The sequence below is a fragment of the Hypomesus transpacificus genome, chromosome 6 (genome assembly GCF_021917145.1).
Source record: "Hypomesus transpacificus isolate Combined female chromosome 6, fHypTra1, whole genome shotgun sequence".
NCBI classification, from domain to species: Eukaryota; Metazoa; Chordata; class Actinopteri; order Osmeriformes; family Osmeridae; genus Hypomesus; species Hypomesus transpacificus.
Window position 1 is genome coordinate 7556522 of NC_061065.1, and position 15288 is coordinate 7571809.

General features: G+C 52.0%; 1 protein-coding gene across 1 annotated transcript; it reads right to left on the minus strand.

The window, feature by feature from the left end:
* Nucleotides 1-319: 319 nt before the first annotated feature.
* Nucleotides 320-14902, minus strand: LOC124469045 (MAX gene-associated protein-like). Its single transcript, XM_047022133.1, has 23 exons — nt 14778-14902; nt 12857-14006; nt 11798-12455; nt 11551-11635; nt 11342-11458; nt 11086-11214; nt 9845-9958; nt 9181-9658; nt 8847-9057; nt 8525-8759; nt 8096-8274; nt 7463-7931; nt 7097-7320; nt 6007-6264; nt 5468-5753; nt 5125-5376; nt 4128-4978; nt 3889-3986; nt 3722-3767; nt 3405-3578; nt 3155-3266; nt 2458-2673; nt 320-2350 (listed from the first exon to the last, which is right to left on the minus strand). The coding sequence occupies exons 2-23, from the start codon at nt 13948-13950 to the stop codon at nt 1038-1040; spliced, it is 7599 nt and encodes a 2532-aa protein (XP_046878089.1). The 5' UTR covers nt 13951-14006; nt 14778-14902; the 3' UTR covers nt 320-1037.
* Nucleotides 14903-15288: the final 386 nt, after the last annotated feature.

Genomic DNA, 15288 nt, shown 5'->3' on the forward strand with positions numbered 1-15288 from the left:
CACACCCGCTGGACAAAATATCGCCATCACGTAGGCTACGCATGAATAAAAAACGAATTATTGATAAATGTAAACCCAACAAATGCATTTACAAATTTATTATTTTTCAAGGCCACATACTTGCTCAGTGAGTGACCAAATCAGTATTTCTTTGCAAAAGAAGGAAAATAAACAAAATTAAAAATGCATTATTTGCAGATCATGTAATCGCTTCATTAGATAGCTTACAATTAATCGGTTGTGACACAAAAAGTTTAAACACGTCTGAGTGGTTATTACATCGTACATTATTCAACAAAGGTTACTCAAACATGTTGGGTACAAGTCTCTAAGAATAGTTTTATTTGGTTAGAAAAAAATAAGAAAAAAATAAAATGTGGACAATGAAATGACATTATTTCTGGTGGGTCTGTAGAAGGATAGGAATTTACAAAGAAATAAAGTGCAAACTGTGAGCAAAACAATTGACACACTGGCATACATGGGTCATTTACAGTATTTCAACCCTAATTACCACTCATTAGTGTTCCATTTAGTGGTTTCTAGCCTCAATGATTAGGCCAACAAAGGGTCTGAAAACATACAAAGGACATCAGTGATCAGTCCCTGTTCATTCGTCCCAGTTCATGCAAGTCCTTTATCCTTCAAATCTAATCAAACAAAGACCTGTGAGATACCTTTTCATATATCAAATGACAACAAAATTGATCCCAATATGGGTCTGGAAAATCTACAACTACTCAAATATCAGCCATACTTTTCCTTTCATTCATACATTAATTTAATGTTTCTGTCAAAGACATCCCTCTACTGTGTCCATACATGCAGTAAAAAAGAGGCATGTCTGGGGTCCTTGAATTTATGATCAGGCACATTTAGTGGGACTTCCAGACCTTTGTACATAGTCAAGCACAGGCCAGGAAGGCAGCACCACAGTAGGAGTTACAAGAGTTCTTCTGCTGTTAGTGTGGATGACGTGGTTGTCGAGTGTGTCAGTTTAAAGCTGTGTTAGTGTGAATAAAAACACAACAGCTCCACTACATCAGGTAGTCAGTCCAGGATTTCCTCTTAGCACTAGGGAAGTCTTTCCCCAACGCACTCCGGGTCACAGGCTTGCTAAGAGGGCTGACTCTAGCTGGTGAGGCCGGGCTGCTTCCAGTCGTCAGGGGGATCTCCCCAGCACTGGGCACTGTGTCTGGGCCTCCCCTGGTCCGTGTGGCAGGGCTAGTTCCAGACAGGCGGCCCCCAGGCTTGGTTCCAGCTGGGCTGCCTTCAGCCCGGGCAGACCCATCTTGGCTGCTGCCCGTCTTTAACACATCCTCCACAGGAGCTTCAGAAGCATCGCTCTTCTTCTTCGGGGGCCTTCCTCTGCCTCTCTTGGGCGGAGCGAGGCAGTCCACAGCAGCTGGACTCTCCGGCGCCGGTGGGATTTCAACAGCTGGAGATTGTGGATCTATGCTGGCCGGAGTCTTATTCCCTCTGTCTCCCGTGCTGCTATCCTCAGAAACCGTCTCAGAACCAGCAGGCTTCTTCTTAGGAGGCCTTCCCCGGCCACGTTTGGCTGGAACTGAGGCATCCCCCACTGTGGCTGGGGGGTCTCCGACTGGAGACACAGGCTTAAGCCTGCTAGCCTGAACCTTGGGCAGGAGCAGAGGCAGTCGTTTGGCGGGGACCAGAGTTGAGGACGGGCTGACAGGAATCCTCTCTGAAGAGGTTTCTCGCATTCGCTTCCTTGGAGACACTTTTGTCCTGGCTACCAAATCTTCGTCCTTAGAAACGTCTTGGTCCTGCAGGGAGTCTGGCCCCTCTCTGCGCTCGTCTTTAGACAAGCCCTGTACTCGCACGACCGCCTCCTTCCCGAGACTCCTGGCTTTAGTCTGTGGGTTGCCACCAGCCTGCAGCTGCTCCTGTGGCCTCCAGATGGCGCTGTTGAGGCAAGGCATCTCACCCAGAGGAGACGAGTCAGCCAGTTTGGGATCGGAGGTCTTGTCGACAGGGGTGTAGATCTTTTCCTTGTTGGAAGAGACATCTTCCTCCACGGAGCTGTGGGAGGCATGAGCCTCCCAGTCAGTCTCCTCCTCTTCCTCGTCCTCCTCCTCCTCTTCCTTCGGTCTTTTCTCTCTTGAGGTCTGCTCAGGAACCATAGGTCCCCTTTTGCGGTCCGTCGTATCAGGCTTCTGGCCCGAGGGCTCAGGGTCAGGGGCATTTGAGGGAGTCACCTCTCTCCACTTCCTCCCCTCCCCCTCCTCAGCCTCCCCCCCCTCCCCCTCCCTGGCTGTTGCCGGAATAGCTGTGAGGGGAGCCGGAGATGGAATGCCTGTGACCTTCAGTGTGAGGACTCCTCTTCCAGCTGAAGCAAACAAGACATACGTGTACATAATGAGGTTCTTGTCTCAATACGACACACGGAGCCAAAGTGTAATAGTTAACGATAACATCACCCTTGAGATGGCTTACCGGCTTTCAGAGAGGCAGGCTGTGTGACCGTGCTGGTCTTGGTGTGTGGCTGGGGCACTGTGACGGGGTGTCTGGAGACGGAAGCCGTCTGGCACAGCGTGGTAGAGGTCAGGGATTGGGCGTCTGGGGAAGCAGCCTTGTTCCTCTGGGCACACATGTCTTTCTGACGCTCACAGATCTCCCTCAGTTTGGACCTGATCAGCTCCTCTGGCTTTCCTGAAGGACACACAGACAGACACAGAAAGACACAGAGAGACACAGAGAGAGAGACATAGAGAGAGACATAGAGAGAGAGAGAGAGAGAGAGAGAGACACAGAGACACAGAGAGAGATAGAGAGAGAGAGAAAGACACAGAGAGAGAGAGACAGAGAGAAAGAGAGAAATAGACAGAGAGCAGCTGGAGGTTAGTGTTATTCAACAGACCTGGAAACGAGTGTTCAGGCCTAAGGTCAAGAAATTCTGTGAAGCCATGTGTTTGACAGTAAAGTAGAATAGCGTGGAGTAAAGCAGAGAAGTACTTTATTGATCCCAGGGCATAGATCCAATACACTCATGGTCAAATCAAGTCAAATTAGGGTCAGAGTACTATTTACAATCTGAATGACCTATCCAAGGACAGTATACCACGTTTAGGCCTATGTAGAACCATTCCAGTAAGCAACCAGGCCCATGCCAGTTGACCAGGTGCAGACCTACCAGACGCGTGGGCGATCTTCTTCACGTACGCAGACTGCTTCAGGGTCAGTCTCTTCTTCTTCTCCTCCAGGTAGGCGGAGCTGTTCACGAGAGTGTTGATCTCTCTCCGGGCCTGAGAAACAAGAAGGAAGCAATACCAGCAAAGAGAGATTAGGCATGAGACTCAAACCTATGCCAGGGGGAAAAGCCCTTCTAACGGCCCTGCAAGCTCCAATTCCCCCCTCCCGCAGCAGAAGAAGAAGAGGGTCACCTGAGAGAGGACGAGCAGCTTGGAGGCCCTGGGGTCCATCTCCTCCAGAAACAGGACGTCCTTGAGCTTGGTGAAGAGCTTGCGGTGCTCCGAGCGTCGCAGCCTCTCTGTCACCGTGTGGTTCCTGCGCTTCCCCCCCTCCTCGCACCCCTCCTCCCCCTCACCCCTCCTATGCTGTGGAACACCAAGTGGACACAAAAAAAACTGTCAACATCCTACGAAACAACACGTTTTTTTATTGTTGCATCTGAAAGTCATTTCGTAACAAGGGATGCCGTTCGACAATGTAAGTTAGTAAAATAAAATTTAAGTTTAACCTTTTTTCTTGGTTTTTCTGTCGCATCAGTGTCCTGGCTGGAGTCACTGGGAAAGAAAAGACGTTTCAGAATCCACCTCTACATACATCTGTCTGACTGACAAGAGACATACACAGGCACGTCCACTCTCACACACACACACACACACACACACGCACACGTCTTACAGGGAGTCGGACATGCTGCGTCTGGCTGCGGCTCTCATCTCAGCGATAATGCACCTCTGAGTCCTCTCCTCCACCGTCTCGATGTCCACCGTTTCATCCTGACAAACACAGACGAGGCCCTCAGAACCTGGGGCAGACACTGGGTACCATGCAGAAGACGTCTGCTAAACTGTGTGTGTGTGTGTGTTTTTGTGTGTGTCGTAGAGGCACCGATCGCCAGACCAACCCTGCCCTCTTACCCTGTCGTCGTCGTCGTCGTCGTCGTCGTCGTCATCGTCATCGTCATCATCGTCTGAATCGGAGGTGTCTGTCAAGTCATCCGAGTCCGAGTCGTCTTCGGAGTCCTCTGTGAGGTCAGAATAACCGTTGTCCTGCATCTGCTCCCCAGTCACCTCCCCGATCTCTGCATCGCTCCCCTCAGACGCCATCTCCTCATCACAGGTCAGCAAGGGGGACTTCCTGGGGCCGGAGGGGAGGGGCGGGGCCACTTTAGGGCGTGGCTGGTGGGTGGGTCCAGTGTAGGAGTGGTCAGCGGAGACAGGCTCGGGTGTGTCTGTGCCGGCTGTAGAGGTAGGGGTTCTAGAAAGACTAAGACTCTGTAAGACCATGTCACCGTTAGAGGAAACCTTCCTTGGCTGCAGTGGTTTAACAGTCATATTTAGGGCTGTTGGTTTAGCTGCCCTGGCTGGCTGTGGAGCGACACCAGCAGCTCCAGGCTTAGGGAGCTGGATCAGGGTAAAGCCCCCAGGGAGGGAAACTCCTGCTGGGCCAGCCTGGCTCTGCCCTGGGCCCTTGGAGGCCTGGTCGGCCGGAGGGGGGAAGATTCTGAAGGAGTAGGTTCCTCTCTGACCCAGGAAGCTGGGGGTTTTCATGGAGGAGGAGACTGTTAGAGCGAGGGGGGAGGGAGAGGGGGTCTGGGAGGGGGTGACTGTGCCATGTTGGCCGGTGATGAATTTGATGAGAGGCTTTAGCGGAGGAAGGCTCCGAGGGAAGGAGGCAGTGTTGGAAGGGGGGGGTCCGGGGGTGGAGAGGGGAGGGATGACTCGAGACGGCACCAGAGTTTCTGGCTGATTCGGCTGTGTTGTCGGAGCTGTGGAAACGACATGAGACAAGGGGTGAGAACAAGTACATAATAACGTATTAAATACTATATTATTAGCATCTAAACTAAAGCAAACTTTGCGTTTTCTTGGTGCGTCTACACACACACACACACACACTCGACTGTTAACGTACATTCAACAGGGTTCTTGCCAACGACGACAGCCTTGGGCTTAACAGCCACCAGTTTGACTAGCTGTCCGTTGGGCTGGCGGTAGAGCTTGGTTCCCTGGAGGCTGGAGATGGACTGCAGTACCACCTTCTTGGCTATAGAGGGCAGCGGCACTGCGGGGGGGTGCTGGGAGGTGACCAACATCATGCAGGGCGCGGTGACTTCTTTGGGGTTTGTTGGTGTTTGTTGGTTGAGGAGAGTACGGGAAGACTTATCTAGACAAGATCAGATTCAACAATATCAGACAAAAAGTTGTTTGTTGTGGGAAAAGTGTGTGTGTGTTTTGTGGTTGTGTGGGTGTCTCACCTGGTTTCTGGACCCCAGCCTTGGAGCCCCTCTGCAGCAGGGGGGCGTTGGCTCCGGGGGTCTTGGGGTGAGGGCCACCAGGGGGCAGCACTCGCGGCCGGGGCAGGGGGCTGGGCCTGGGAGAAGTGTTCCCAGGAGACTTGGAGGCCTTGGGAGACATCTTGGCTGGTCTTCTCTGTGCATTGCGCAGCCTGCCTGTGACGAACGCAGCGAGCCGATTGGCCGGATGCAGAGCTCCCATCTGTCCCAGCAGGAGTCTGGCCTGAGAGTAGGACTTCCCGTTCACCTGCAGGAGGTGAGCACGCAGACTTAAGCAGATGAAGGTATACTGTGCACTTAACGTACAGCGGTAATCCTTAAGTCACGTAACTTAAATGTGGCGCAGAGCATTATACAACTACACCTAACATATTTTACATTTCACATTTCACCCGTGGATGAAAAAGAATGTACTCAAGTGAAAGAGAAATACATAGATCATTAACTTGTGGTGGTGGAGCTGGAGGGCACGTAAACAGGAAGTCCTGTATGAGTCCTACCTGTATGAGTCCCACAGCAGCTTTCCCAGGCTGTTTCTTTCTGGCCTTGAGGCGACCGGCAGGAAACACTCCAGCCAAGAACGGCATGACGGCAACCTGCTTCTCCTGCTCTTCTGCCTGGGCACCGGTCCTCTCCTCCTCCTCCTCCTCCTCCTCTCTCCCACCTTCCTCCACACTCTCTCCACCTTCCTCCTCATCTTCCTCACTGTGTTTGGGGTTCTCTTCGTTGTCCTTCTTCGCCGCCAGACTGACACTGATCTGTTGGGGGATGAGTGGGAGAATGTTGAGTTAGTTGTTGGCTAGTTCCGGATCTCTAGGATTAAAAAAGATCGATCAACTGAATCGTCATTCCAAGGGTCGGATGAGTCCAGTTCCAGGACTAAGCCAATACCAGTCCCCAGCCAATGACAGTCCCCAGCCAATTCCGGTTAATACGTACCCCATGCACGTGCTGGCCACAGACCCAAACCACCCAATGCTAATTCCAGCCCAGTACTTTATTCCAGGCATCCCCAACCTTTTCCACTTTAAGACCTCACACCCATTGCTCTAATATTTCTGCGTTCCCCCCCAACGACACATCCGCTCACTTAATTCACACCGATCACACATGTTTAGCTAACAAGCGATCAAATTCAGCGCCACAGTAAGCACACATTTTAGAAGGAGGTAATCTGCGTAAATACAACAATTCCTATAGTATCATATCACAACGTTAAATAGCAAACTGCTATATTGGCTATGCACACGACAGTGATCGCTATTTCCGTGAGCAAAAAAGGCAAGGCAAAAAAAAAGGCCCACCCCCAGCCCCACCTCCAGCCCCACCCCCAGCCCCACCTCCAGGCCCCACCTCCAGCCCCACCTCCAGCCCCACCTCCAGCCCCACCCCCAGCCCCACCTCCAGCCCCACCCCCAGCCCCACCTCCAGGCCCCACCTCTAGCCCCACCCCCAGCCCCACCTCCAGCCCCACCTCCAGCCCCACCTCCAGGCCCCACCTCCAGCCCCACCTCCAGCCCCAGCCCCACCTCCAACCCCACCTCCAGGCCCCACCTCCAGCCCCACCCCCAGCCCCACCTCCAGCCCCACCTTGTAGATGATAGTGCTGCTGTCAGCCTTGCGGCCGCAGGACAGCAGCTTGATCTGGTACGGCCCCACCCTGAAGGGGGCGAAGAGGCCGTTCTGCTTCAGCCGTCGACACAGCACCATCAGGACCAGCTTGCGGTGAGCGTCCCAGTTACACTCTGACTGGATCTCCAGCATCTTGCTGGGCTCAGAAACTCTGGGCCTGGGCTGAGAACGACCCTTATCTGCTACAGAGGAGGGGGAGATTGAGATCAAATGTTATTTAATAAATTTAAAATGTGAACGGATTGTATATCTGTAGACAAGCCAGTAGTGCGATGACACCGAAAGGATGTTTCCCCTGCTGAGGCAGGTGCTGAGGAGTCTTACCTGTGTGAGGTGGGGCCAGAGGGGCGGTCAGGACGTTCCTGGGCTCCTTCTCCACTTCGGGGGCCGGGGTGGGGGTGGAGGCCGGGGCAGAGGTGGGAGTGGAGGCCGGGGAGGAGGTGGAGGCCGGGGCGGAGGTTGAGGCCGGGGCAGAGGTGGGAGTGGAGGCCGGGGCAGAGGTGGGAGTGGAGGCCGGGGAGGAGGTGGAGGCCGGGGCGGAGGTTGAGGCCGGGGCAGAGGTGGGAGTGGAGGCCGGGGCAGAGGTGGGAGTGGAGGCCGGGGAGGAGGTGGAGGCCGGGGCGGAGGTTGAGGCCGGGGCAGAGGTGGGGGTTGAGGCGGGGGCCGGGGTGGAGGAGGTCTTAGACAGGAGCAGCATCTGGGGAGGAGGTTTGCTGTTGAACTCTCTCACGCGGGCGCAGGTCATCATGCTCTCAAAGTATTTATACACCGGATCTTTATCCTCCTCTCGCATCTGTTGACGCACACCAAATCCATCAGTCCATTTTTCGATGAACATTTTATTGATATTTGTTGACAATGTTACTCTCTTAACACAGAAGTTGTATCTGTGACTTGTTTCTAGAAGCTCTAATCAGTCATTCCCCGAGTGATGTCAGTGCGTGGGACACAGCAAACCTGAGGGGTGGGTTTGGGGGTGTAGCGCTTGGCAGAGGAGGTGCTCTTGCAGGGCTCCTGGGGGGCAGACTTGGGGACGTGGAGCGGCTCAGGGTCGTTCTCCTCGTTGTCCTGGTCCCACAAACGGGAGAGGTGGCAGCCTGGGTTAGGCTGGGTGTCACTGCCCACCCTCGACACCGCTGTGGAGGAACAGCCAGCATTCAACGTTGGACGGGGTGTTGAATTCAAAGGCGGTGTGAATCAGGAAAATGTTATTGGAACATATTATGAATTATGATATGATTATATACAATGTATATACTGTGTATACACTGATTATATACACAAACTCTGATGAAGAAAAGCTATGTGACGAGTACATAATTGTATCCTTTACCTTTGTCCCTACAAAAGGTCCCTGCCAAGTCTAGTTCCAGGGGAAGAACTTACTGTACACAGGCCCTGTCGGGGCCTCCTTCTCTGTCTCTGTGGTCTGTTTGATGATCCTGCGCTTGAAGCAGGCGCATCCCAGCATGCACTCTGTCCGTTGGCAGTGGAGCGGACCTCTGTTCCTGCGGTTCAGACTGGCACACACACAGCCCAGCCGGCAGAACTCCTGCCCACACTTCGGGCCCTCCACCAGCTTCATGGGCTTGGTGTGTAGAGTCCGGGTCTTGGACATACCCTGAGGAGACAGTGGAGAGGAATCAACAAGTTGTTACGCAACAGCCTGAGTGGTGTGTGTGTGTGCGTGTAGGTGTGTGTACGTTACCTGTATGGTGAGCAGTGTGCTCAGGGCCACCTCCGTCCTCTCCTGGCTGATGAATGTTCGGTGGTGTCCCAGGTAGGCAGAGGCCTCCTCCATCTCCTGCAGCTTGAGCTGGAACCTGGTGAGGCCTGGGGTCCGGTAGTACAGCCAGCTGCCAGCCTGCCCTGCCCCCGGACTGCTGTCCCTCCTCCCAGAGACCTTGGCAGGAGGAGACCTGGACACACACACACACACCACTACGTTACACTTCTCAGTACAGGTCAGAGAGGGTGAAGGAGAGGACAGGAGGCCCTGTGAACGTCAGGGAGACATCTCTCCACTGTGACCGGAGCCTTACCTCTGAGCAGCAGGCCTGGCTGGGTGTGAGGCCTTGGCTCCGACGGGGGCTCGAACAGCTGAGGTGGGCATTTTCTTGGCGCTCTGAACCTGCGCCGGTCGTGGCGTTGCCGTGGCGGTTTTGGATTTGGTCTGTGGGGGCGTGGCCAGCGGTTTGGCTCTTACTGAGGGGGCGGGCTTCTTAGAGTTGGCGAGGGGAGGAGGGGGCGTGGTCAAGACGGAGTAGAGGAGGGACTTTCGGGAGAGGGGGCAGGGCCTGTTGGTCCAGGCAGGAAGCTGGGGAGAGGGGGTGCGAGTCTTCAGCACGCTGTCCAGGGTCCGCACGTAGCTGGTGCTTTTAGCCGGCAGCTCGTAGGCGACCGGGCCCTGGGGGTTAAGGGAGAAGGCAGCCGCACGCTCGCTGATTTGTTGAGCTTCGTTTTCCAGGTACTCATCCAGCATGTCGCTCCAGAACGCAGAGCGGTTCTTCAGTGCCCCCTCTGGATGGGAGGAGTCAACACGGGTCAAAGTTAATAAAAGCATTTGGCACGTTACACAAGAAGACTCAACTGAGTGGAAGGAGGGGAAGAGAGAGAGAGAGAGACAGAGAGAGAGGGAGAGTGAGAGAGACAGGGGGCGGGTGAGCATGAGTGAGAACAGTGTTTGTGAGAAAGAGATATCCTTACCGTTCTGTGTGGCATAGGGGGACTCTTTGGTCTTTGTGAATTTTTCCCTCCAGCCTTTGATCTTCGTCAGATCGCTGGTCTTTCCTGTCCGAGACACAAAGGGAACTCCTCCATCTAAACAGGGGTCACCAGAGACAGAGTTAGCAACAGACATTACATTACATTTAGTCATTTAGCAGACACTCTTATCCAGAGCGACTTACAGTAAGTACAGGGACATTCCCCCAAGGCAAGTAGGGTGAAATGCCTTGCCCAAGGAAACAACGTCATTTTGCACGGCCGGGAATCGAACCAGCAACCTTCTGATCACTAGCCCAATTCCCCTAACCGCTCAGCCACCTGACTTCCCTTACAGACAGACAAAGCCGTCCTCTCTACAATCTCCCTTTGCTTGGAGACATCGCCAATTAAAAAGATGAGGCTGGTAGAATGCAGATGCCTGCAAACCATCCACCATATGGCTCCCACCAATCAGGTTTGCAGGTCAATAGATACTGGGGGAGGGGGGAAGACTTAGCCACGATACGTTGGAACGGCATGGCAACAAAACAAAGCTCTTTCCTGGTTCAAGTTGGTGGAAAGACATTAAGTAATCATGCTGGCATGAGGCTTATATGAAATAAGTATGATTAGTGAAACTGCTTATTAAGTAGCGAGTGGCTGTAATACATGAAACCACACAAAGCATGGAAATGAAAGCGATATCTCCTTTTAAATGTAATTAATTTCTATGCATTTGCATAACTCAGTTACACAATAATACTACCCTTATTAATCAGTGTGTCCTGCTTGCCCACTGTGACAGACCCAGGGCCTCCACTTCAATTACCGAAGGGATATGAATGTAAATTAATGGACGTTGGAGAATTAGGATTTTGTAAAGTGAATCGCTTTCTTAACGGCGCCTTAAGTTGTTCATAATGCCTGTACCATTTTTTATTTCTACTTTATCCCATGGAGGACCTCACACGAGTGTTACTAACATTACGTTTACATTTAGTCATTTAGCAGACGCTCTTATCCAGAGCGACTTACAGTAAGTACAGGGACATTCCCCCCGAGGCAAGTAGGGTGAAGTGCCTTGCCCAAGGACACAACGTAATTTGGCTTGGCGGGGAATCGATCCGGCAACCTTCTGATTACTCGTCCAACTCCCTCACCGCTCAGCCATCTGACTCCGCTAACAAACATCGTTCCAGCAGCGCTGGGATCAGGGCCGTGTTCTAGGCACAGGGACTCACCACTGGGGGAGGCTGGGGTCGTAAGATTGTCCTTTCCCGTTAACACAGGGGGGGGCAGGGGCAGCTGTACCCCCAGGTACTGGAGGTCTATAGCCTGTGCCGGGTCCAGCAGAGGCAATTTGAGGCCGACTGCAGAGGGGACAGGATACAAAAATTAGCTATCACAAACCACCATGGATGAGGACAAAGATAGAAGAATGTATTTCCTTCAGGATCAATAAAGTGAATTTAATGTAGTGCGTGTGTGTCCACCTACCCTGCTGCAGAACTGGATGGATGACCTGTCTGTGTTTGAAGGTAGCCAGGTCCTGCAGTAGGACGGCCTGTACACGACTTATCTTCTCCTCAACAGTCTCTGTGACTTCCACGACCGCTAAGAGAAAGACCCAAACACAACATGCTATGACGGCCGCCATGTTAGCATCTCGTATGCACGTAAGAGCGTTCGTATGCACGTTCCCTCACCTGCGCTGTCCGGGCTCTGCTCAGGGACTTGTGGTGCTGGGGAGACGCTGGGTGGGATGTCTACCACATGGATCCCAAGAGCCTCCTGTAGAAAACAGAAGACACATACAGATTGAGAATGAATCAAGTATTAACTTATAAAAATATCAATGCTAACACCACATTTACTCGTCTAAATGACATATGACACCTCACATAACATTTAAACCCTTTAAAAAGGATGTATTGAACTGTGGAAGGATTTTACCCTTGAAGTGAAGGACACAAACAGCAGACCCTCCACGTCGTCTAGTTCTGGTTGCATGGCGACCGTAGGCGCGTTGCTGGTTGGCGTTACGGGGGCGGATCCTGCCTTAAGGCCACACCTCCCGCTGTTCACACCCTTCCCCTTGGCTTTGGTTTTCTTCCCCCTGGTAAAGGACTTGGGCACCACAAAACTGCCAGACGAGGGCTTGGGAGTAGGGGGCGACGGCCGGGGAAGGATTCTCTTCAGCTGAGGCGGTTTGGGCGTGCTGGGGGTTAGATTGGCATGGATGATGAGGTTCTTGACCTCGACAGTAACAGCGCTCTGCATGGCCGGACCCACAGCCCCTGCTGTCTCCGAGCACTCAGAGAAGCTGGACCCTGGAGGCTGTGGGGGGGCCGCGTGTGACGGTGTGGTGGCCTGAGAACTGGTAGCGGACAGCCTAGTCTGACTGGAGGGCAGGGTCAGTAGGGTCTTCCGGAGCTGTTTGTGTAGCGCGTGGTCACTGTCACTGTTGCCCACGTCGAGGCCCTCCTCCCCAGCTGAGACATCCGTCTCCTGGGTGTCCGAGGCTTCGGAGGGAGAGGATCCCACGCGCCACAGCTTGGCGTGCACCCTGCCATCTACCTCAGCTGAGGTCGACAGGGGTCGCTTCTTGCAGCTGGAAGTGAAACACAGGGTGCTAATGAGAGAATAGAACTTCTCTAGCCGAGTCGCCTGGTCAACGGTGTTAACGAGCATAATGTTTTTAGAAACTAGAAAGCTGTAGGAATCCATAGTCACTGTTTAAGCTGAAAACAATACATGAGCTCTCTGACCATTTAAAACTGCTTAATGGGACAACAGTGAAAACATGCTCTGGTTTTTACAAATAAAATGTTTTATTATTCCATGAATAAGGACTAAAACTTTGGGATGCATGTGGGTGAGTCAACAAATATAACGCAACGGTCATTTGATGCTTTCACATGACATGTGGATACAAAGAAAATGAAACTATAATGACATTTATTTTTATCACAAGGAATAGTAAAATCTTACTGCAATAATAAAAAGGCTTACCTGAGGTCCAGGCCAACGTTGTCTGGATCTTTCACAGTGTGGTAGCTCCTTGGCCTTGCATGGTTTAGACCAGGGAGACGGGTATCCACTGGGTCTGCTTGAGGAGGCTCCTGCTTCAGCTTGTCCTCCCTGAAGCCCCTTGCAAACGGATTGTGGTCAATCTTCAACTGGGTTATCTGCATATTTTGGTAGGTAGTCACCGAATAAAATCTCATCTGAGGAAACGTGAAGGTCATGACCTCTGGCCAGCTAAGTGAAGAATTGTGAGGGTCAGGTAAACTTTCACTACGGATAGGAATGACATGTAAACTGGGCTGGTAGCGACGCATGGTCTGCAACACAGCATGTCTGTCCGGCTCCAGGATGTTATTAGTCAGCTTGAGGGTCCGGAAGGACACGTGGCGGACCATCAGTTCCTTGCCCGTGGCTGGTGAGCACTCGTGGGGAAAGGCTCGCCCAGGGAGCCTCTGCTCATACGGTTCCACCTGCCCACAGGCCTCCCAACTGGATCCAGTCCAGCGATGCTTGTGGGGGTCCGTGGGAGTGATCGACAGGAACAGGGAATAACGAAGTGTGGGATCCAGACCGCTCAGACGGAAGAAACAGTAAGGGAACATGCGACGTCCCTGTTTGGTGACGATCATCTCAGTTCCGTGGTGGTAGAACTCCATCCAGACACTGTGGTTCTCCAGGGAAACGGAGACGGGCCCGCTGGTCAGCACCTCAGACAGATCAGTAGGGTCTGGGGTGCTGCTAGTGTCTGGGTCACTAGCGTCTGTCGGTGAATCTGCTAATGATTCTCCTGTGTTTTCCTCGTTGGCTACTTTCTGCTCTGTGGCTGAGGTAACCGAGCTAGCTTCAGCATTCTCAATAGAGTCCATATTTGCCACTTCTGAAGAATTGGCTGCGCTTGCCTTGGTGGGTGAGGCTTCGGCCGGGGCGGTATCTGGGTTTGTGATGGATGCAGCTTGGGTGTCCATTTTGTCCTTTCTGGAGAGGCTTGGCTTCCTGCTGACAGGTTCAGATGTGGGGCACAAGTGGGTGTCAGTGGAGTCCATCTCCTCTGGCGTAGTTACCTCACAAAGGTCTTCCATGGTTAGGAATAAAAGGTGTACTTCTGGTTTTAACTGAGGTTGTGTTCATCTGTTGTCTGAAAGCAAAATACATTTTGGCTGTCATCATAAATATACAAACATTAAAACGAGGCCCCTTAGATTATAGACTATTTAGCTTAATTTAATGACAAACTCTAATAAACGCTAGCTTTATCAACAAACACGTGCATCACTATCGGGTTGCAAGTGATTGTCATTAGTTAGGCATACTTTGTGTTTAAAAGAATAAGGATAGTAAACATGACAGTGCCTAGGCTTAATAACGACATTTTGTTTGACTATTTTTCCACTGCATACGATTCGTTCATCAGTGACCTAAAAACGACATGCAAAGAATTAAAGTTAAAACAACCCTGTCTTGTCCTTATCAAGACTGTTGTAGGCCTTCACATATTTACCTGGCGAGTTTGGGGGGAGGGAAAGTTCTGGTTTAATTGCCGCTTCCCTTTTGTGTACGATGCGGTATGAGGACTAACAAAATAAGTCAAACTGTTGCACGCCGTCGTCTAAACAAAAGGCCTTGACGCTGGCTATCCTTCGAGCATGAACATAAATTCGCAAATGGAGGCCGAAGCCACGCAGCGTTCGAATACACCATGCAAGCAGACTACAACAGCGCATGCACAACACCAACCCTCATCTGTGCGTGATACATGCCGGCGTGCCGCGCAAGGAAGCGGGAGACCATCCCGAGGATTTTTTGTCACCTCGAGCCCTGTCCGTGGCCTGAGACAACTCGGGCGAGAAGTCTGTGCAAAAATCAGCGGAACAAAAATTGCCCCTTTACGAACAAAAAGTGCCCATACCGTCCAGAGAAATGTATCCTTGTAACTCCACGAATATTCGTCATATCCTTCCACTTCTACCTTTACTCCTTTCGATCATCTACTAGGCTAGGCTACATTCTCACCCTTCTGAACCACACACACACACTCACTCACACACATCCGTGCTCTCGGTGTGTGACGTAAGAGTCACCATGGCGGTATAGTTTTGTGGTAGGCTATACGCAGGCTCCCTCCAGAGGTTTGCTGGGCAGTTTCACTGTGGACGCAGGCCCCTCGCCTCGAAGAATGAAGCGAACACTTCATAAACAAGCCGTAAGCATAGGCTAGGCTACTTAAGTTTCGTGAGGCCAAACTAATAATTGTATCCTGTCCTGACATTGAGCTAGTATCTATATCTCTTTGCTGTCCGAGCAGCTTCGCAGTATGATCATTTTCACGTGTTAGAATATCACATTTAGCCTACGAGCTTAGCCTGTTTCCTATAATAGAAGTCTAGGCTACCAAACTTGCGACTGAAACAGGTTTTTCT

Coding starts and splice junctions, on each gene's coding strand:
- LOC124469045 (XM_047022133.1), bottom strand. CDS start 13,950: ATGGAAGACCTTTGTGAGGTAACTACGCCAGAGGAGATGGACTCCACT. Junction 11,636..11,797: donor TTGTGTCCTTCACTTCAAGG/GTAAAATCCTTC, acceptor TGTTTTCTACAG/GAGGCTCTTGGGATCCATGT. Junction 11,215..11,341: donor CCATCCAGTTCTGCAGCAGG/GTAGGTGGACAC, acceptor TCCCCTCTGCAG/TCGGCCTCAAATTGCCTCTG.